At 39.7% G+C, this 23,221-nt stretch overlaps 1 protein-coding gene across 8 annotated transcripts in view; it reads right to left on the bottom strand.

The window, feature by feature from the left end:
• KLHL2 (kelch like family member 2) overlaps window positions 1-23,221 on the bottom strand; it is a 122,184-nt gene that overhangs the window by 42,592 nt on the left and 56,371 nt on the right. For 6 of the 8 annotated variants that reach the window (XM_065596515.1, XM_005307442.5, XM_065596516.1 and 3 more), the window contains one exon: window positions 11,880-12,042. In XM_065596515.1, coding sequence (XP_065452587.1) covers window positions 11,880-12,042 — 163 coding nt within the window. Of the gene's footprint in view, window positions 1-11,879; window positions 12,043-20,529; window positions 20,560-23,221 lie in introns of those variants that run through there. The other 2 variants (XM_065596517.1, XM_065596521.1) reach the window with 2 other exon arrangements.

Here is a 23,221-nt window from a genome sequence, read left to right as displayed (position 1 = left end):
AGTCTCAGCAGATGAAGAGTACAAAAACTGGTGAAAGTTAGTCTTTAAAATAATTATCTGAATGTTAGGCTATTACCATAAAGGTATTAATGCCATTACTATAAAGGTACAAAAAGGTTTAGGTGATAGCCTAGCTGATGGCCATACACTAGTTAAGCAATAATGTAATTTACTTGACTTTTTTATGTTTAAATAACTGCATTCTGGAACACACGAAATCATAGCAACAAGGATAAAAGGAGCATAGCAACAGAAATTACTGCTCAAAATAGAATTAGAAAAATGTTTTTGCTAAAAAGGCGTCCTTTAAGTGAAGTGTACCAGATTTTACACAAGAATACTCTATTGAGAAATACACGTTTTCAATTCCATTCAGTGATCACGAAAAATGACAGATTGAGAGTACAGGAATCTGAAGTGTTTTGACCTAGAGAACTGGTACAAGACAGTGTAGAACATGCTGCAACAATACAAGCTTCTCACATTGCCCTTCCAATCCACTTAATCCCTAACCTGGAATGGCCATTCTCTAAGTGAGCAAATCATTCAGTCTGAATAGCCATTCACTCCTTGATCTCCACTGAAAGTGCCAGCTAGCTTCAGGAGACCATCTATTGAAAGCTCCCATCAGCTACATTCTTTGATTAACTAATAGGGCTGTTGAATTATTTACTTCATAAAAGAGTGATGAGTTGTTTCCACAGAATTTACTCCCTAGCCCAGTGATGGTTATGAGAGTCTGAGGCCTTGTCTACACTTGGGGATTAACAGAGCTGCCGCGGCAGTGCTGTGAAGCGCGAGTGTAGTCGCGCCGCCAGCGCTGAGAGAGCTCTCTCGCAGCGCTGCAAGTACTCCACCTCTCTGAGGGGAATAGCTTGCAGTGCTGCGAGCGAGTGTGCAGCGCTGCAGGCGCTGATTACACTGGCGCTTTACAGCGCTGCACTTGCTGCGCTCGGGGGGGTGCATTTTCACACCCCTGAGCGCAGCAAGTTGCAGCGCTATGCAGCGCCAGTGTAGCCAAGGCCTTTGTAGGAATATATTCTGGATCTCCAGCATGGCTGTGACCAACTAATGGTCAGATTTCTTTACTGGAGAGAAAATTTTGGTGCAACAGACATTAACTCTAAATGGTTTATACCTAGGTCAACTATTTTAAAAGAGGCCTCACCATATATGTCATTGTATGAATAAAGCAATTTCCTGGGGGTGCCACTCAATTTTAGTCTTATTGTTAATATTGAAAATTTCTAAAACAATTCTACTTTTCAACCTCATATCTCCTCTGCATTAGATCAGGGAGTGAAAAGACACTTAACCTTAGTGTCTATAGTTGTAATACGTTATAAACCATGATAACTGTTAAACAAGAAATATGATAAGGAGCTTGATATTTCCCACTACAGTAAAGCCGCTGTGTGATATTAGTGTCATTGCAACCACGAAGACTGCAATTTCTGTAAGAGTGGAAGAATAGGCCGTGTCTTTCAGGATGGCAAAATAGCTCTGTAAATTGTTTTTGTATTTCAAAAGTGTTTAAGTGCAATTGTTCTTCATTTTATTCTAAATTCTAAGACTTTGACTTCCATAGTTTTAGTCCATCATAAAAAGAGAACTGAGGATGGACCCAAGAATACTGCTAAGCCTGTGTCTCCCTATGCCAAAACACTAAACTATTCATGTCAGGAATAAAATTAGTGTGGGAACTCCAAAGAAATTCTTACAGAACTTAATTATAAAGGACTAATTTTTGAACCAATTGTCATTTTAACAGATTAGTCCTTTAGCAAATTAGTCTGTTGCTTATTGTTTTGTTGGGGTATTAGAATGTACAAGCCAACAATTATGACCAAGGACGAATGGTATAAAGTAATCTAAATGTAGCATATTAGGAACTTGGATAGTCAATAAATATATTACTTACTCGATGTCCTGGGAAGGCAAGATATATAAACAACTAACAACAGCTTTACAAGTCTGTAATAGTACAGTAACTTCAATGCAGGCTCAAATTATTTGAAGTGGCCTTACCTATAAAAAAGGTGTTTGGTATCCAGGAGTTTTCACTGACCAAGGCTAATGTTATTAATTCCAAAGCCTCACTTCTGTAGGCACTCTAAAAGCTATGCATGACCCGTTTTCTCAGAAGATCACAGAAAGACTAATACAATAGCTTTCAATGTGGCTAACATTGTGAAATCTCTATTCGCTGCTGGACAACAAATGTGGAGAAGAATGCCCATTACCCAGGCATAAGAGGATGGATGAAAATGGCCTAAAAGAAATTGATGTGGCTCCGAATCACTGAATTATGGTGAAGACATGAGTATTGGCGAAATGAGATAAGTGCAAATGTAAATTTTAATTAACGCACCATACATGTCAAAACAATGTCATGAAAATTCAAAATATTTCTAGTTGGAAGAGACTCTTTTATAATTCAATATAATGGGATTAAAATGCTCACTAAAATTTGAACCATTTGGGGCAAAGAAATGGATTGCTTAAAATATAAAGCACCTAAATATTTTAACTGTATTTTTCAACAGTTGGCATTTCTTCCTGCTGTAGTGCACAAGAGATGAAAAATAGGGCAGAAAAAGTTTTTGAAAAAAAAAAAAAAAAGTTAGAATTTTGATATGAGACAAAAATAATCAAAGTTAATTTGCACTGAACTTTTTGTAAAAGGAAATTCTCAGTGTAAAGCTCTTCTCACAGTAACATCTTTAGGCAATCAGATCTGTAACCTAATCTGGTTTCTTCACTTAAATACACATGATCAAATCCCAGAACTTTCTGGAACACAAATCCAAACATTGTGGCGTGGAGCCAGAGTCCATTCTTTTAAAGGCCATATATAAGCAATTTCAATTAAAATAACACTTTATTAGATAAAAACAAAAATACTTCTTTCATGGAATAAAATTAGTTTTTAATTTTTATATTAAAGACAGTAGCTAGGGTCTTGCTAAGCATAAAAACATAGTGGTACTAGCTTGATGTTCCCCCCCTAATTTCTTTGCATGATTCACAATAATTGATAAGGGCATTATACTTCTTTGATACTAGAGGAATAATATGACTTATTTATCTAAGAAACAGGATCAGCTTCATTTCAACTTATTAATGAATTAAAACAAAATGTATCAATAGCTTCTCTTGAGGACGTCTCACTACAGAAAACATGATGTTTACTAGAGTTTACTAGAGGTGGAAAATACAGGCACATGAGCATCTAGATTGGACACTTATAGCTTTAACCGTTTCAGTAAACTCTCCAGTTTACACACAGCACTAATTAAGGATGCATATGACATTGTACATTTTAACAAAGTCATGACAAGTGATAAAATCCTGTTTTATATCAAATTTTGCTGTAACTAAGGCAAGACATTTTGTCTCATGTTGGGCTGAGTCTGCCTGGCAGAATTCCAAAGGCTGATGAGGGCAGTGCACATTCACCAAAAACAAAATGAAGTAGCTGGGTTGTCAATCCAATGCCCTTGGGTACATTTCTAGCTTAGCTGAAGAGTAAAATAAAGGTATTTGTGTGTTTCATTTTAAAACCCATTGCACAGACAGACAGAGCACAATCAGCTGGAGTGGGCCTAGAGCTAGTGGAAGAGCCCACTGAAATTCCAAGAATTAGATACCAAAAAGAATCCACATTTATGAAAAAAGTGGATTTTAAGGTGAAATTTAAAGGAAATGGTGGTGCTTGGATTAGGGAGAGAGGGAAGATGTCCTAAGCACAAAACAAAGAGGAAAATTAATGAGAGTAATTAGAGAGGATATGAAAGATGAGATTGGGCCAGAGGTGTGCTGAATCTTAAAGATAACGATGAAACGCTTAAACTCGATCCAGAAGAAAAATGAGCTAGTGAAAGTAGTGATGTGGTCTGAGCAGTAAGGGTTTTCAATACAACTGAGAGGGGAGAAGCATAGGCACCAACTCCGTGGGTGCTCCAGTCCTGGAGCACTCACAGAAAAAAATTAGTGGGTGCTTAGCACCCACTGTCAGCCAGCACCCCATCCCCTCCCCCTCCAGCACCTCCTGCCCACCTGCTGCCACACCGAGCAACTCCTCCCCCTGCCTCCCAGAGCCTACTGCCTGCCGCAATCAGCTGTTTCACGGCATGCAGGAGGCACTGTGGGGGGGCGGGGCACGCTCAGGGGAGGGGGCAGAACTGTGAGGGAAGAGGTGGGGTGGGGTGGGCGTAGGGGAGAGGGGTGGGTGGGGGCAGGGCCTGGGGTAGAGCGGGGGGGGGGGGGGGGGGTGAGCACTCCCCAGGCCTGGAGGAAGCCAGCGGGGGAGAAATGACATAGAAGAGGAGCAGAGAAGGTGGTTACAGTAGGGAAAGAAAAAGTCCATTTACGGAAAGAAGCAACAAAACTCAGCAAGGGCTTGTATATGTGGGGAAGGGAGAAGGGAATTAAAGATGGCAAGTTTATTAATTTGAACAACAAGGAGGATACTGAAATCACCAGCAGTGATAGAAGGTGTGTATGGGGGGAGGGGGATATTTATTTTATTTTATTTTTTTTGAGTGGAAAGCAACTCAGCTTTGGACAAGTTGAGTCTGAAATGGAAGTGAGACATACAAGAGACACTGAAAAGACAGGAAAAGACTTGTGACTGGAAAGATGGTGAGAGTTCCAGGTAAAGAGGTACCTTTGGGATGTCCTTACAATTCATGACAACTGTAATATGCAACAGAGGGTCCTGTGGCACCTTTGAGACTAACAGAAGTATTGGGAGCAAGTTCTGTTAGTCTCAAAGGTGCCACAGGACCCTCTGTTGCTTTTTACAGATTCAGACTAACACGGCTACCCCTCTGGAACTGTAATATATATAAATACATAAAATGGCAACGTATGTTAGCAGATTTGTCTTATTCTTTGGATATACTATTTATAGAAGCATATTGATATAACAACATCACAATAGTCCGCTGACGGGTGAACTGGAAACTAGCCAGAGATATTTTGCTCACTATAGCAACTTTTCATTGATTTCAGCAGTGTCTTCAACCTCCAGATCAAGTCTCAGTGCCTCATTGTGCAATACACAGTATAAACAAGTGATACAACTGTCCCTCCCCCAGCCAGACAGAAATGTTAGTTTTATTAAAAATCGGTCTGTTCCGTAAATGTATTGTTTCAAAGCAAGTGAGAGCAGCAGAATAAGGACAATGGACCTCAAAAAAGCAGACTTTAATGAACTCAGAGAACTGGTAGGTTCTAAGGGATATAGGGAGTTCAGGAGAGTGGCAGTTTCTCAAGGACACAATATTAAAGGCATAACTGTAAACTCTTGATGCAAACGAAAGACAAGAAGAAGAATAAGAGGCAAAAATGGCTCCATAGGAGCTCTTTAATTACATGAAAATCAAAAAGGAATCCTACAAAAAGTGGAAACATGGACAAATTGCTAAGGAAGAGTACAGAAGACTAGCAAGAGCATGTCGGGACAAAATCAGAAAAGCTAAGGCACAAAATGAGTTACACCTAGCAAGGGACACAAAAGGCAATAAGAATAGGTTCTTTATATATATATTAGGAGCAAAGAAAGATGAAGGAAAGTGTAGGTCCTCTGCTTACCAGGGATAAAGAGCTAATAACTGTTGACAACTAGAAGGCTGCTTAATGCCCATTTTGCTTCAGTCTTCACTAAAAGAACTAAAAGTGTTCATGATGACCAGATACTCAGCAATAAATACTAACAACAAGGGGGAAGGAATGCAAGACAGAATAGGGAAAGAACAGGTTAAAGAAGATTTAGATAGATGTATTCAAATCAGCAGGGCCTGATGAAATTCATCCTTGGGTACTTAAGGATCTAGCTGAAATAATATTGGAACTGTTAGCAATTATCTTTAAGAACTCATGGAGGACAGGTGAGATCCCAGAGGGCTGGAGAAGGGCAAACAAAGTAGCTATTTTTTAAAAAGGGAAACAAAGAGGACTCAGAACTATAGACCAGTCAGCCTAATTTTGGTATCTGGAAAGACACTGGAACAAATTATTAAACAATCACCTTCGTAATCACCTAAAGGATAACAGGGTTATAAGCAATATCCAGCACGAATATGTCAAGAACAAAACATGCCAGACCAAACTAATTTCCTTCTTTGACTGGGTTACTGGCCTAGTGGATGGGGGGGGAAAGCAGTAGACATGATATATCTTCATTTTAGTAAGGCTTCTAACACTCCCAATCTCTCAGTGTATATGCAGTGTGCCCAGCCATTTGATAGAATCATCATCAACCAAGTGAAGAACCAGTAGCCAGCCATCAAAGTAAGTCAGAGGGAACTTGTTGAAAATATGCAGTATAGTCTGAAGTTAACCGCATCTACATCACGGGTTGTTAGAGAAACCCCATTTGAAGAGACTGGTTGCACAATTGCTCTGTCCTGTTTGAAATGGTTCGGGGATGACCACAGGTGCCGTGGCAGGTCAAAACCAGGTGGACAGATGGTTGAGTCAGTGACAAGAGATTAACGACTGTTGTCGCTGACCACTTGTTATACCAAGAAGATTCCACCGTCATGTCCGTAATGGTATAAGTTACCATAAAGCGCGTCTAGAAGACAGGTGAACTGGCAGGTGGTTGAAGAAGTCTGAGTACAGAGGTAAGTGGCTGTTCTCACGGATCTTGGCCAGGAGTATGATAGAAGCTCCCTCACAGTGAATATGGGGTGATGCTATGTTACTAGGTATTGGCAGCCATGGCTACGGAGTTGCATGTAAAGTCCCGGTAACAATGCACATAGCTTTGTTAAGCTCTACATCAAGCAGCCTCGTGTGAGATGAGCGACATCAGACAGGAGCACAGTACTCTGCTGTTGAATAGCAGAGGGCCAGAGCTAATGTTCTAAGCATCTGGGCACTTGCACCCCAGGCTGAGCTGGCCAGTTTTCTGAGCAAGTTGTTCCAAGTGGTAATTTTGGCTGCTGTCTTCGAGCGGTTGTGGTATGTCAATGGTTGCCGTATATCAATGAAAGTAAGACTGCTAGAATATGTGGTGAGAGACCTTTTGCTTTGAATTCATTTAGCTTGTTAAGTTAGAAATTGCATTTTACCTTTTATTGTCTTGTAAACAATTCTGACTCTTATGCCTCATTACTTGAAATCACTTAAAATCTATCTTTCTGTAGTTAATAAACTTGTTTTATCTAAACCAGTGTGTGTTTGGAAAACTTCATTTGGGATCACAGGATTTGTGCATTTAATTTTCTATTAATAAAATGACAGACTTTAATGAGCTTATATTGTCCAGGAGTGGCTGGGTAGTACAAGGCGCACATTTCTGGGGGAAAGTCTGGGACTGGGTGTTTGCCGGTATTGCCCTGCAGTGTAATTCATGGATGTCTAGCTATATCACTCACACAATATAGCTGGGCGTGATTTACATGCTGGAAGCTGTGTGTGGGCAGACCAGGAGTAGTTGCTCTCATAGGAAAGCAGTCAAGTATCAGGGGGTAGCCGTGTTAGTCTGTATCTACAAAAACAACAAGGAGTCTGGTGGCACCTTAAAGACTAACAGATTTATTCTTCAGAAGAAGTGAGGTTTTTACCCACGAAAGCTTATGCCCAAATAAATCTGTTAGTCTTTAAAGTGCCACCAGACTCCTTGTTGTTTTTATAGGAAAGCAGTGTAAAAGGCACCCCATGTTGGAGAACTGAGGGGATACAGCCGTCCATCAGTCCAAATTGTATCGCTTTTCACAAATGCTGAAGAGGATCTAGGGATTATTTTGGATCACAAATTGAATACGACTCAACAATGTCATGCAGTTGCAAAAATTGAAATACTCTGGAGTATATTAACAGGAGTGCTGTATGTAAGACATGGGGAATAATTATCCCGCTCTACTTAGCACTGGTGAGGCCTCAGCTGCATTACTGTGTCAAGCTCTCAGCATCACACTTTAGAAAGATGAGGACAAACTGGAGACAATCCAGAGGAGAGCAACAAAAATGACACGAGGTTTAGAAAACCTGATCTATGAAGAAAGGTATAAAGAACTGGCCATATTTAGTCTTGAGAAAACTAGATTGAGGGGGGGACTTGATAACAGTCTTCAAATATGCTAAGGGCCATTATAAAGAAGACTGTGATCAATCGTTCTGCATGTCCACTGAAGACAGGACAAGTAACCATGGGCTTAATCTGCAGCAAGGAAGATTCAGGTTAAACATCAGGAAAAAACTATAAGGGTAGTTAAGCTCTGGAATAGGCTTCCAATGGAGGTTGTAGAATCCGTTCTCCCCACTCTGGCCCTGAAAGAACTGAATTAGACCAGGCACGCCCAATCAACCAATTAAGCTGCAAACAGAGTAGATTTAGGCTGTGTGGAAGAACCTTGCCTGTGAAGGAACAGGCAGGGCTTCTATAAAGCCAGAAGACTGCCAACAGTGTAGTGAGATGGCAGGGATGAAACTGCAGTCTCTCTTCTTAAGGCAAAGGCAAAGGAAAAGGAAGGGGGCATAGGCACCCCTGAGAAAAGGGACAGGAATCCACAAGAAAGGGTTTACCTAGTAGGGCTAGGAGAGGGATCTGACTAGGAAGGCTGGTGAATGAGAAGCTTAAAGACATATGGTAGGAAGTAGTCCAGGGCAGAGAGCAATAGGATCAGTGAAGACCCAGAATATAACTACTTTCTCTAGGGTCATGGACTGGAACCCGGAGCAGAGGGTGCCCTTGGGTTCCCCTACCAACCAAAGCAAATTGGTATTGCTTGGGGCACTGAACGGGAAAACTATGTGAGTCACTGTTGGAGTGACATAGCCAGGGCAACGGGCAGAGGACTGCCTGATCCTGCTTGAGGCCTCTGGAAGGGGAAATCACAATGTGACCTGGCCAGAGGGCTGAGTCACAAAGCAGCTGTAATGTAACTCCATGAACAGGTGGAGAGTTGCAATGCTGAAAGAGAAGAAAAGGTGTGCTGAACCAAACGGAACTAATGCTTAGAATCAGCCAAAGGGGGGCACCACCCAGTGGTGAGCAGAGCACCCAATGACACCATCAACTGAGGTTTTTAAGAACAGATTAGACAAACACCTGTCAGGGATGGTATATGTTTATGCTCAGCACAGGGGGCTGGACTTGATGCCTTATTAATGTCCCTTCCAGCCCTACATTTCTATTATTCTATGATAACTTCAGAGTGCTTTTAGGGCATCTTATTATTATTCTACAGTTTGCAATTCTGAGAAATTCTCAATTCCATAATGTCAGGAAAACACGTAATGAAGTAAAAAGAAGTACCCTCCTTAGAGCAACAAGTACATGAATTAGACAAAATCATTAGACTGCCAATTGCTGATCTGGTGATGGATTCTGGAACTACCTGTATCTTAGCTTTATTAACCCTGGTAGATTTAATCTACAGCAGAAAAATTATGGAGTATATTCATAAATAGGGGGACAATGGTTTCAAATTTCAGAAGCATGAGAACCTCATTTTAGAATATCAAAACTATTTATCATATTATATTAGGATCAAGATAAACTTAGAGGAAAAAATAGGGAAAGCTGAGAGTTCTAACCTTCCCAGCACCTCAGAGAAGCACCCCTACCCGGTAGATGTTCCTCCTGATAGCAGTTCTTGGGGTGTTTGCTTGGGCAGATAGCTGGCCTCCGGTAGTAGTAAGTTATATGATCAATTAGGAAATGTGGCCCCTTTCCATCTTGTGTTGAGGTGGGAGAGTGGCGCTTCAGGCACTCTTCTAGTAGCATTTCAAACTTTGGGCTGGACAGGCAAGATTTTGGGAAGAGAAGCAGATAGGACACCCATTCAGTGTATTCTCTGCCTCACCTCATCATCCTATGACCAATCCTATTCAACTTATTCATAAATGATCTGGAGAGACGGGTAAACAGTGAGGTGGTAAAGTTTGCAGATGATACTAAACTACTCAAGATAGTTAAGACCAAAGCAGACTGTGAAGAACTTCAAAAAGATCTCACAAAACTAAGTGATTGGGCAACAAAATGACAAATGAAATGTAATGTGGATAAATGTAAAGTAATGCACATTGGAAAAAATAACCCCAACTATATATACACAATATGATGGGGGCTAATTTAGCCACAACTAATCAGGACAGAGATCTTGGTGTCACCGTGGATAGTTCTCTGAAGATGTCCATGCAGTGTGCAGCGGCAGTCAAAAAAGCAAACAGGATGTTAGGAATCATTAAAAAAGGAATAGAGAATAAGATGGAGAATATCTTATTGCCCTTATATAAATCCATGGTACACCCACATCTTGAATACTGCGTATGGATGTGGTCTCCTCATCTCAAAAAAGATATACTGGCATTAGAAAAGGTTCAGAGAAGGGCAACTAAAATGATTAGGGATTTGGAATGGGTCCCATATGAGGAGAGATTAAAGAGGCTAGGACTTTTCAGCTTGGAAAAGAGGAGACTAAGGGGGGATATGATAGAGGTATAAAATCATGAGTGGTGTGGAGAAAGTGAATAAGGAAAAGTTATTTACTCATTCCCATAATATAAGAACTAGGGAGCACCAAATGAAATTAGTGGGCAGCAGGTTTAAAACAAAGAAAAGGAAGTTCTTCTTCACACAGCACACAGTCAACCTATGGAACTCCTTGCCTGAGGAGGTTGTGAAGTCTAGGACTATAACAGGGTTTAAAAGGTAAATTCATGGAGGTTAAGTCCATTAATGGCTATTAGCCAGGATGGGTAAGGAAGGGTGTCCCTAGCCTCCGTTTGTCAGAGGGTGGAGATGGATGGCAGGAAAGAGATCACTTGATCATTACCTGTTAGGTTCACTCCCTCTGGGGCACCAGGCATTGGCCACTGTTGGCAGACAGGATACTGGGCTGGATGGACCTTTGGTCTGACCCAGTAAGGCCATTCTTATGTTCTTATCCTTACATGCAATTGGAGCAGCCAGCAGGGTACAGGAATTACACAGCATGTCCCCAGTGTGCTTATAGCAATTTTAGTGGCAGTTGTAAAAAGAAAGTTCCACTTGTACAGCTGATGCGATCACAGCAGTAGCAAGCACATCTGCAATGAGGCAGCTACTCAAGTGAGCAGCATTCGCCTTAATGTTAATTTCAGAGAAGGCCAGCAGAAAGTTTTGCTGTGCCCATCCCTGAACATAATAGATTCTTGTCCCTTTTTTCCCCCCACACCACTCTGAACCACACCTGGCTAATAATTCTAGGGAGAGACAGTAAGATCATTCTTTGGGAAACACCCCAAACTCATTTTCACCTTTGACTCATTTTACATATACAGTGTATGTTTGGTGAAGGGGACCCTTTAAGTCCCTCCAAGCCTCCACTTGCCGAAGTAGTGCCCATATGTTTTTTCCTTTTAGCTTTAGCAATTGACTTACGTTGGTTTACACTGATTATACTGTCAAGATTGTCTCCACAAGGAAGAGAACTAAAAGCTTAGTTTTTTAAAAAATGAAAGATGATATTCTTCTTCATAGTGCCCCCAAACTGGCTCAGTTAACTAGGGACTTGGATGAGCCCAAAAATGTCCCCTCCAATTTATCAATCCAGTGCACAAGATAACCCTGAACTACAAGGATTACAAGCTAAGTGAATCTCTTGCTGGGTCACACGTTTCATGGTTCTGGTCCTGACAATTACAGAACGTGAAGATGCACTTCCCCTTGTGCCCACATAACCAATGTTTTGGCCAGAAGACTTTTTCTTCCTGTGATAGATGTTATAGATCCCACTATACTTTTTCAGAAAAAGTACCTATCCCAGCATCTTGGATAAATTCCCTTTTGTTAGGGGGCATACTAGAAAAAGCACCTTCCTAAAAAAAAAAAAAAACCCCTATAATAGAGCAGGTTATTTTCTGTACCATGTTAGACTTGCCTGCATATGTGTTGGCCTTGTTCAACAGATCTGTGCATGCATGCATGTCAGCAAAAGCACGAATCCCTAAGCAGTTGATAGGATGAAGCTGGGATTCTAAAAACTCACAGCAAGTCCTCTTCACATCCTGCAACTGTAACAGACCAGCTGCTGGGAGAAGTACCTGTAAGAAGCAAAAACTAGTTAATATTCCATCTGATTTTATCCTATAGTATTATGACAACATCTATAAGACAAAGCAGAAAAATATAAAAATAATTTGACACAACAATGGAGAATGGAAAAGTATCAGAACTACGAGAGTTAGAGCTAGAAAAACCTACTAGGTCATTCCAATTCACCTCCCTGCAAACATACATTTATTAGTGTGAAGTTTAGTTTTTAAGGGTCACAAGCAGTGGGGTTTTTGCCACTTTCCTTTGGAAATCATTCCACATACTAATCATGGTGTAAGTAAACTCTTCATATAACATTCAGTTTATGGTTTTTTTCCCCCCTCTTACTGATCCTATTACTCCTAGTTATAGTCCTAACCCTTTTCACTAACCTAGACACTACTTTCCCCATGGAGTATTATACCCATTGAAATATTTGTAGACTTATGCCTCTTCTTAGTCATCATTTAGCCACATTACATATATTAAACTCTAGTCTTTCTTCATCAGAAAGTTCTCCCCACTCCCAAGTAATTGTTTTTGTTCTCCTTCAGAGGAATTACAGTCAAATATGCCTTATTTATGGTATTTTAGGCTTGCCAGTCTTCCTTCTACAGTGGTGGATATTAATTCTGTCACTGAATGTCACTCATGAATTTCTCCATCTTTGTTTTCCTAAAAATCTAACACCACTGCACTTATATGATGTTAAAAAAAAAAAAAACCCTCTTTACTATACTCAAGTCATACAAGACATGGCCATTAGTCCCAAATCTCCCTATTTCTCTCCTCATATTCTGATCAGTTGTTCCCCACAATAAGTAGCTGATCCCAGATGGCTTTTCCGCTGATCTGAGTTTAAGTTTTGGATCACAAATTCTATTTAATTTAGGAATTTCTTTTATGATGCATGTTTTACTATATTTGTTACTCAGCTATCACAGTAGTACAAATTACCCCACAAATTCTGTACATTGTGGATTTGAGCATCTTGAAGTATCTTAGTACTTTAGATTTCTCACTCTCCCAAGTCCCAGTGATCAGATGACCACTGTTATTGTTTGTATGTTAATCTAAAGAATTTCATACCCATCATTCACTGCTGAATTGCAATATCTAGCCTTGTAAATAATTATGAATCACTGTCTAGTGCCATATTTGTGTGTCTGTCTTTTTGCCAACACAGGCTGTTACCCTCTAAACTGTTCCAATTACAAATGGCAACCCACCAGATCATAACTGAAGACTCCAGTAATAAATAAAAGCGCATTGTTAGCTTCCATATACCAGATTACAACTTTCTAGATCAAACTCTTTCAGTGACAATCTTTCAGCAGAGCTTGTGTAAATTTGTTGAGTGAAACCATATAGAGCCAGGTAATTCTAAGTTTGGGCCTTGAAAACACTATCCTTTAAAAAAAATATTTAGCAATAAAAAATGAAGTACTTGAAGACAACAGGAGAAACGTTTTATGCTTTTCAGCGGCACAGCAGAGAAGAAATAACTTAATGCCATTACACACACATTGTTCTTCAACCTTAAAACTGAACATGAGACTATTCTGTCCTAGAATTGTGCCTTTGAGTGAAGTTTTCTTCTGCCATCTACCATTTCTTCATGAAGCATTTTTATTTTTATGTATAAATAGAAATCTCATTAAAATAAGTAAATGTGAAATGATTACTAAACCATGTCTATAGGCAACAGCAGCAACAACAACAATTGGAAAGATTTTAAAATCTAGAGTGGACTTGCAATTGTAAGTCATGTGGAGGGAGAATAAGTCCGTGGAATTCTTGTTCAGCCTGTAGGTAAGAAAGGTGCTAGTCACACTGTTCATACTGTTCCCTCATTATCTTAACAGATTTTGGAGAATGTATGCAGTGTTGTTGTAGCTGTGTTGGTCCCAGGATATTAGAGACATAAGGTGGCTGACTTTTATTGGACCAATCTTGGAAAAGGAGGTAGACAGTGAGGTGGCAAATTTGCAAATGATACAAAACTACTCAAGACAGTTAAGTCCAAAGCAGACTGCGAAGAGCTACAAAGGGATCTCACAAAACTGGGCGACTGGGTAAAAAAAGGGCACGTGAAACTCAATGTTGATGCAAAGTAATGTGCATGGGAAAACAATCTCAACTATACATATAAAATGATGAAGTCTAAATTAGCTGTTACCACTCAAGAGAAAGATCTTGGAGTCATTGTGGATAGTTCTCTGAAAACATCCACTCAATGTGCAGTGGCACTCAAAAAAGTGAACAGAATGCTGGGAATCATTAAGAAAGTGATAGATAATTAGACAGAAAATATTGTATTGCCGCTATATAAATACATGGTATGCCCACATCTTGAATACTACATGCAGATGTGGTTGACCCATCTCAAAAAGATATTGGAATTGGAAAAGGTTCAGAAAAGGGCAACAAAAATGATTAGGGGTATGGAACAGCTTCCATATGAGGAGAGATTAATAAGATTGGGAATTTTCAGCTTGGAAAACAGACTAAGGGAGGATATGATTGGGGTCTTTAAAATCGTGACAGGTGTGGAGAAATTAAATAAGGAAGTATTATTTACTCCTTCTCATAATACAAGAACTAGGGGTAACCAAATGAAATTAATAGGCAGCAGGTTTAAAACAAACAAAAGGAAGCATTTCTTCACACAACGCACAGTCAACCTGTGGAACTCTTTGCCAGAGAATGTTGTGAAGGCCAAGACTATAACAGGGTTCATAAAAGAACTAGATAAATTCATGGAGGATAGGTCCATCAATGGCTATTAGAAAACTTTAGGGAAATTAAAAGTTCCAAGGTATTTCAGAAATGGCAAAATGTGTTTTATCAATGTTTTGTTTGTTTTTATTGATACAAAACATTGACACTCCTGAATTAAAGTGTTTCAGTTTGATTTGTTGCTTTGACCCAAAACATTTCATTTTGAGTCAGTTCAACATCAATGTTGCGTCACGGGAGTTGTCGTTTGGATTCCTGATGCCCCTGTTCTTCTTTGAGGGTCTGCCTACAACTGGCAAGATGCAATATGCTCTCCCTTCTAGTCACAGATTGTGTTGCTTTAAGCTCAATATAGGTCAGCCAGAAAGCCCAGCCCATAAAGAGGAATGGGGGCATCAGGAATCTAATCTACAATACCTATGAGACAATGTACCACAATAGGGAAACAGAGTTTAATGTTCAATTGATTTGAAATGATTTTCAAATAACAACAAACCTAAATATTCTAGTTCGGGTCCTGAAATAAAGTATTTTGTTTTGGTTTGTATTGGCAAATTGAAATTTTCCCACAGAACATTTCAATTGTGTAGAAACTCCATTTTCCATCAAAATATATTGGGATGGAAGATTTCCTACCATCTGTATTAATGGCCACTGCAATTTTGGTACAATTACAGTGCTATGATAAAAATTAAAAAATGATGCGCTTGAGCTTGCCCTCTTCCTCTCTCAGGGGAAAAAAAAGTTTTATCATTGAGACAAGGGGAGGCAGATAACATCTTTTATTGGACCACTTCTATCAGTGAAAGGGACAAGCTGTTGAGCTTCTCAGAGCTATTCCTCAAGTCTGGAGAAGGTAGCCAGAGTGTCCAAGCTAAATACAAGGTGGGACAGCCTTGAGCATAAAGGATTCACACATGTTCTAGGAGATCACTTAAAGTGAAGTGGACAATTAACCTGTCTGAAGGACAAAGGAGGTTTAGTAGGCAGCAAGGTGTATTACAAATTATTGTAATGAGCCATAAAATCACTGTGTCTGTTAAGTCGATGGATTTTAGTGCCCAGCAGTATAATGAATTTAAGTTCCCAGCCTCCTCTTTTGAAGCTGTTATGCAGGTTTCCTCTGAGAATAAAGACTGAGAGGTTACATATGGAGTGATCCTTTTGTGAAAAGTGTTCACCCATGGGTGATAAACACACCTTATTTCATCATTTCTCTGTGCGAGATCATTCGAGAGCATAGGGATTGTCTAGTTTCACCCACACAGTTGTCACTGGGGCATTTAGTGCACTGGATGAGGTAAACCACATGTTGTGACAAGTATGGGTAGCACTTATGTATCTTAAAAGGTTAATTGTTGGGGGGCGGGTATTAATCATCTTAGCAGTGGACATATATCTACAGATTTTACATCTGTTATGGCAGGGTCTGCTCCCATTTGAGTTGGTGTGTCCTTGACTGTGGCAGCTTGCTTCTGATGATGAGCAAGGTGAGGCAGGGGAGGGGTGTTTGAAGGCCAGAAGGGTGGGGGGTGGGAAGGGTTGAGACATTTCTTTCAGGATGTGGTCCTCCCCATTCTTTGATACACTGTATGGGTTCTAGTGTGGAGCTTTCCCCCCTGTAGAGAAACAAGTTCTCTTGGAGCATTTGGGTGGGCCATTCCAGGATGTGATCTGCTTCCCTGGTGGAGTGTCCTTGTTTAGTGAAGTTGGTTTCAAGTGTGTATCCAGGACTTTCTCATTAGAGCATATTCTGTGGTATCGGAGAGCTTGATTGTAGATAAATTTCTTGGTGTGCCAGGTGTGGTTACTTGATCTGTGGAGGTAAGTGTGGTTATACATGTGGGGGCGATAGCTCAGTGGTTTGCACATTGGCCTGCTAAACCCAGGGTTGTGAGCTCAGTCCTTGAGGGGGCCACTTACTGATTTTGCCCCAGATCCCTACTTGGTCCTGCTAGTGAAGGCAGGGGGCTGGACTCGATGACCTTTCAGGGTCCCTTCCAGTTCTATGAGATAGGTATATCTCCATATATTATTATATTACATAGGTCTCTTGTGTATAGATGTCTGTAGAGTTCCATTGCTGAACCTGATTATGGTGTCCAGGAACCTGATGCTGGGGTGGGAGTGTTCTAGAGAGTCTGTGGGATGGGTGGTGGTGACTGAAGTTATGGTGGAAACCTATGAAAGAGTTCAGGTCACCTGTCCAGAGGATGAAAATACCATTTATCTATACAAGGTATATCATTGGTTTTCTAGTGCGTTGTTTCCAGGAATTCTTCCTTGAGGTGGCCCATGAAGAGACTGGTATATGGCTTTTCCCATGGTTTGGGCAAAACATTTGTTGTTCAATGTAAAGTTGTTTAAGACCAGCCATACTGGGTCAGACCAACGGTCCATCTGGTCCATTATCCTGTCTTCCAACAGTGGCCAATGCCAGATGCTTCAGAGGTAATGAACAGAACAGGGCAATTATTCAGTAATCCATCCTGTCATCCAATCCCAGCATCTGGCAGTCAGAGGGGACACACAGAGCATGGGGTTGCATCCCTCATCATCTTGGCTAATAGCCATTTTGGCTATTCTCCATGATTTACCCAATTCTTTTTTTAATCCAGTTATAGTTTTGGACTTCATAACATCTCCTGGCAATGAGCTCCACAGGTGGACTGTGTGTGTTGTTTGAAGTACCTCCTTTTGTTTTAAACCTGCTGCCTATTAATTTCATTGAATGACTCCTGGTTCTTGTGTCATGTAAAGGAGTAAATAACACTTCTTTATTCACTTTCTCCACACCATTCATGATTTTATAGACCTTTATTCTATCCCCCACCCCTTTAGTCATCTCTTTTCCAAACTGAAATGTCCCAATTTTTAAAAACTCTCTTCATATGGAAGCTGTTCCATACCTTTAATCGTTTTTCTTGCCCTTCTCTGCACCTTTCCCAATTCTAATATATCTTTTTGAGATGGGGTGACCAGAACTGCACACAGTATTCAACATGTGGGTGTATCATGGATTTATATAGTGGCATTATGATATTTACTGTCTTGTCTGCCCTAATGGTTCCTAACATTGTTAGCTTTTTTGATTGCTGCTGCACATTGAGCAAATGTTTTCAGAGAACTATCCACAATGACTCCAAGATCTCTTTCTGGAGTGAGAACAGCTAATTTAGACCCCATCATTTTGTATGTATAGTTTTTCAATATACATTACTTTACATTATCAACATTGAATTTCATCTGCCATTTTGTGGCTCAGTCATCTAGTTCTGTGAAATCCCTTTGTAACTCTTCACAGTCTACTTTGGATTTAATTATCTTGAGTAATTGTGTATCATCTGCAAACTTTGCCATTGTTTACTCCTTTTTCAAGATCATTTATGAATATTTTGAACAGCACTGATCCCAGCTCAGATCCTTGGGGAACACCTCTATTTACTTCTCTTCATTCTGAAAACTGACCATTTATTTCTATCCTTTGTTTCCTGTCTTTCAACCAGTTACTGATCCATGAGAGGACCTTACACCTTATCCCGTGGATGCTTACTTTGCTTAAGAGTCTTTAGTTAGGAACCTTGTCAAAGGCTTTCTGAAAGTCCAAGTATACTATATCTACTGGATCACTTGTCCACATGTTTGTTGACCCCATCACAGAATTCTAATAGATTTGGAGGCAGGATTTCCTTTTACAACAGCTGCATTGATTCTTCCCCAACAAATCTTGTTAATCTATGTGTCTGATAATTTAGTTCTTTACTATGGCAGAGAATGAAATAGATGAGTTTGGTGATGTGTTTGGGGTGAATTTCTGAGTGTTTTCCATGGTCTTTTAGATATTTGAGGCACGCAGCAATGCCTCATAATGAGGGATGTTGGTTTATAGAGAGATGATGTCCATGGTGGCAAGGGTAGTGTTCTAAAGGAGGTTGTTAGAGTTGGAGTTTCTGGAGGAAACTGGTTCTGTGTGTGGTGAGTGGTTTGAAGATTGTTTCTATGGGTAGTGATACTCCTTCAGTAGTTTCTATGGGTAGTGATACTCCTTCAGTAAGAGTGCTGTGGCCAAATATGATGGTTCTGCCTTGGTTCCCTTTTTTGTGTATCTTGGGAATCATGTAAAAGGTCCCTGTGGTGGGTTTGTGAGGGATGAAGTTGTAGAGTTTTTCTTGGGGTTGTTTGGGGAAGGATTTGATGATATCCTTAAACTCCTTTGTGGACTGTGGATTGGGGATTTTTATTGAGTTCCTTATAGTAGGTGGTATCAGAGATGTCAGTTGGCTTTGTTGGTGTAATCATCACAAATGAGGACTACAATGGCACCTCCTCTGTGTGCTGGTTTGATCACTACTTGGTGGTTGGATTTCAGGGACTGCATAGCTTCCCTCTCAGTGGTGGAGATATTGTGGTGGATGTAAGGTTTATTAAGGATTTCACAGTTGATTTTTTTTCCCTGCACCAGTGTTTAAATGATCAAACGTGTGGTTTCAACCAGTGAGGGGTGTCCAGTCAGGTGATTCTTTTTTTTTTTTTATGTCTGTTGGTGGAGACAGGGTGGTTGTGGGTAGTGGTGGTGTCTTTGTGAAATAATTCTTTGAGGCAGAGTTGGCAAAATAATTATCCTAGTTCTCCACATGTTAGTATGGTATCAGGTTCTGTAGTAGGGCAGAAGTTCAGTCACTTGGACAGCACAGGTAATGCTGTTCCAGTCAGGAGTAGTCTTGATAGGTTGATGTTGAGGTGTTGTGTAAATTCAATGCAGTGGGTCCTGTTTTTTTTCCAGAGGCAGTGTTCTCTTGGTTGTGGTGGTGTTGTAGCTGGTTCCACTTTTTGGTTTTGTGCTGGATGGCTGTCGTCAGGATTTTTTGATAGTTCTGGATTACCTGCACAATCTCCAAGTTTCCTGATTTTTTTTTTTTTTCAGTGTGTGGGAGTTGGAGGTGATTTTTTATTAAAAGTGATCCCTTCTGGAGTACATGAAGTGCAGGAGATGGTTCTTCAGTTGTGCTTCTGAAGAGCTGTTCAGCATATATGGAGCTCTACGTAGTGTTCAGAGTGTTATAGGTGGTGAGTCCTCTGGGGATGATGTTTTGAATCTTGCATTTCTCAGGAAGTAGATGTCACTCTTTAGTTTGGCTTCAATCTTCTTCATGTTGCAGAATTTCCATTGAAAATTTTTAAACACTATTTTAAGATTAAAATGTCTGTTTCTGGAGAAAAATACTAAGACAATCACAAACATTTCCCAACCTGAATTTTTACAGAACTATTGCTAGTATATTGTCTATTATTAGGGTTTGGTTTGGTTTGTTTGAAGGCACAAAATAAGCTTAAGAAGATAAAGACTTCGATTACTGTGGCCATTTAAGACAATTTTGGAACATCATTCACTTTCATAGATTCATAGATTCTAGGACTGGAAGGGACCTCGAGAGGTCATCGAGACCAGTCCCCTACCCTTCATTCCTTTAGAGTTACTGATGCCTCAGACAACTGAAGATTTGTTGGTTAGTCCTGCTTGAACTTATTTCTTCTCTTCCTTGGTCTCTCAAAGAGCAGATTATTGTTACACATAAGATTTATTTCTCATCTGAAGTTTTAATAATCCACTGTAATATCAAAGTAATCATCTCAGCAACTAAGTGTTTAATCTGAGGACTATCACTATGAGTGTGAAATAAACCAAAGGTCAGATCTTGAACAGAAGTCTGGCTTCAAGCAAAATTAACAATTAAAGGGGGGGGGGAATTACTTACACTTTTGCTAAACATTATTTTTCAAAAATATCTGAGAAATCACCATTTCTTTAAATCAAAACAACTGTTGAATCTAAGTAAAAAGACAAGAAGATGTACACAGTCAGGTATAAAAATAATCTCATTTAAAGTCACACACCTCAGCTTCCTTAGAAAGATTCACTAATCACTAGATTAAGAGACTATAATGAGCTCATTTAAGTGAACATACAACATATGTACATGAAAATGTGAAAATTATAGTAATTAGAATAAGGTTTGTAACACTTTCTACTAATAGCAAATCATATTATCGTTCTCTATCATTTAGTGACAAGAGATGGTTTGATGATGAATTTTAGGATAAGATATGACACTGGACTTCTATGGTATTTAGGATTAAGGCCCTGCTTCTGCAAGCCTTTATACAGATGTTTAATTTCATGTGAGTTATGCCCTGATACTGCAAGCACTTCACATGTGTTTAATTTTGCAATATTCATAGGAAGGTCTGTGCAAGTTTACCAGTATAGCTGAGCAAATAATTCTGTGAATATTTCTTGGGATTTTAAAATAACTTGCTTTCGATCATGTTTGCTCTCCCTGTGTTTTCTTTCCACTAATACTTGAATGACTGTTAAAAGACAGTGAATATTAAGAGTTTTATACTGAAACAGAATTTTCAATTTGCATGCATAAATATTAATATTGATGGATAGGCAAGCATTTCAAAACAGACAACAGAAATTATATGAAAGTTAGAAGACCAATCACAATTAAGCAATACCTACCAGATTTTGCATATCTGTAATGAGTTTGTACAGTAAAAGATTCAAAGACATTTTAGTTCTGTAGGAAATAAATGCAAGGAAGTTTCAATGTGCTCATGTATATTCCACCACTTGGGGAAAAGAAGAGGCTACATTCCATCAAACGTATCTAATTAGAATTACATGCTCAGCTCTAGTTACTAGGCAACATGAACAATGATTACATGTAGCTATTTGCAATTTTGCAACTGTAGAATTATTGGCCCTACAGCAACAAAGTCCTAAATGTTTAAAATGTTCAAGATATAGATACAAATTCATCAGAAGAGAAAAAATTAAGCTACTACTCTGGTAAATCCATGAATAAAGGATACAAGTGGGGGGTAAAAGTTTTATAGCCCTAACTATGATAAACTGCAGCCAGGATAACATTCAGAGTAGTTGGTTCTTGCCCAAACTGCTACCATCTCACTCCTTTGCAGTCTACTGCTCAGGATGCTATTCCAAGGGATAACCAGTAGAGGACACTCTAACTTTCTCTACAGGTCACACAGTATCTCTCTTTTAATAAGCGAACTGCTCTGAAATTTGCTTGAAAATTTTGAGAAGATTATAATAAGGAAACATCTACTTCAGAGGTATTTTGTAATAACCCTTGTTATCCCAATATCTGAACACTGAGCACCACTGCAGATGGTTAAGTAGAAAATGCATATGCATTGTTTTATCTTGTAGTGCTGAAACCTGAAATTGATTTAAGGTGTCCTGGGACATATTTGAAAGAAAAAACATCTGCACTGAAGAAAACAACTTGGTTCCCTCCTTTTAATTCTCCCTCCTAAATGCCTCATTTTGCAGTTACACGCCTTCCAGAGTCCTTCAGACAGCTAGAAGTATTTGCAAATAGGACACTGCTTTCCATTTCCAATTAGAGGCAGAGAGCTTCTATCCAGCAGGATGGGGAACAAGTTAAGAATCTAAATTCTGTGTTATACTACCACTAGGTACACCATGGTATCCTTCACTGGCCCTGTAATATCCTGTTTTATACTCTCTCCAAATAATTTATACACACACAAAACTACATTAAAAGAACAGTATTAAGATTACAAAAATCAGACACGCAAAAGCTAGGAAAACACCAAAATAAAGGTTGCCTTTACAACCTTTATTCAGCCCCTTTGTGCATATGTACTGATGCAGCCTTTAATTACATTTTTCCACATACTGTACTATTTTCCCCTGCTTCATTCAGTGCACTGGATGTACCTGCTCTGGGGATGAATCAGGGTTATGCAATGAATGAGGCTGTTGGTCTGTAAGACCCCTTGTCTCATTTTTGCAGAAGCTAGAAGATATGTCATGAACAAGGCAGGAGATGGATGAGAGGCAGGAGAGAAAGAATGGTATCGTGGTTAATGCAGTTGAATGCTGCCTTGGAGAATTGGAGCCTGTGCCCTGGAGTTGCTGTGTGATACTGGGCAAGTCTCTTAAACCCAACTTTCCACAGGTGGTCACTAATTACATGTTCCTCATTTTCTGGGTACCAAACTTGAGACCCTGAAGTTTGACATGCTGAAGAGCTGAGCACTCACAGCTGCAACTGAAGTCAATGGGAGCTGTGCTTTAAATGTATGAAGTGCTATATAATATTAAGTATTCTGAAAAATCAGTTTCTAGGCATCTCAAATTGGGCACCTAAAATTAGTTGATACTTTTGACCTTAATGTCTCCATGACTCAGTTCCCCATCTGTAAAATGGGGATAATACTGCCTTCTAATTTCAGAAATGTTGTGAAAATAATTTCATTAGTGTTTGCGAAGCACTCGGACACTATAGTGATGAACATCATAAAAATACCCATGAGGAAATGAATAATTCTGTCTTCAAAGCAAGGTTTCAATAGCATACAGTAATTAAGACCTGGGGCCACACATTGAAC

This window comes from Chrysemys picta, chromosome 5 (assembly GCF_011386835.1).
Source record: "Chrysemys picta bellii isolate R12L10 chromosome 5, ASM1138683v2, whole genome shotgun sequence".
NCBI classification, from domain to species: Eukaryota; Metazoa; Chordata; order Testudines; family Emydidae; genus Chrysemys; species Chrysemys picta.
The sequence above is the reverse complement of the archived record's forward strand: the minus strand, read 5'-3'. Positions and strand labels throughout refer to the sequence as shown.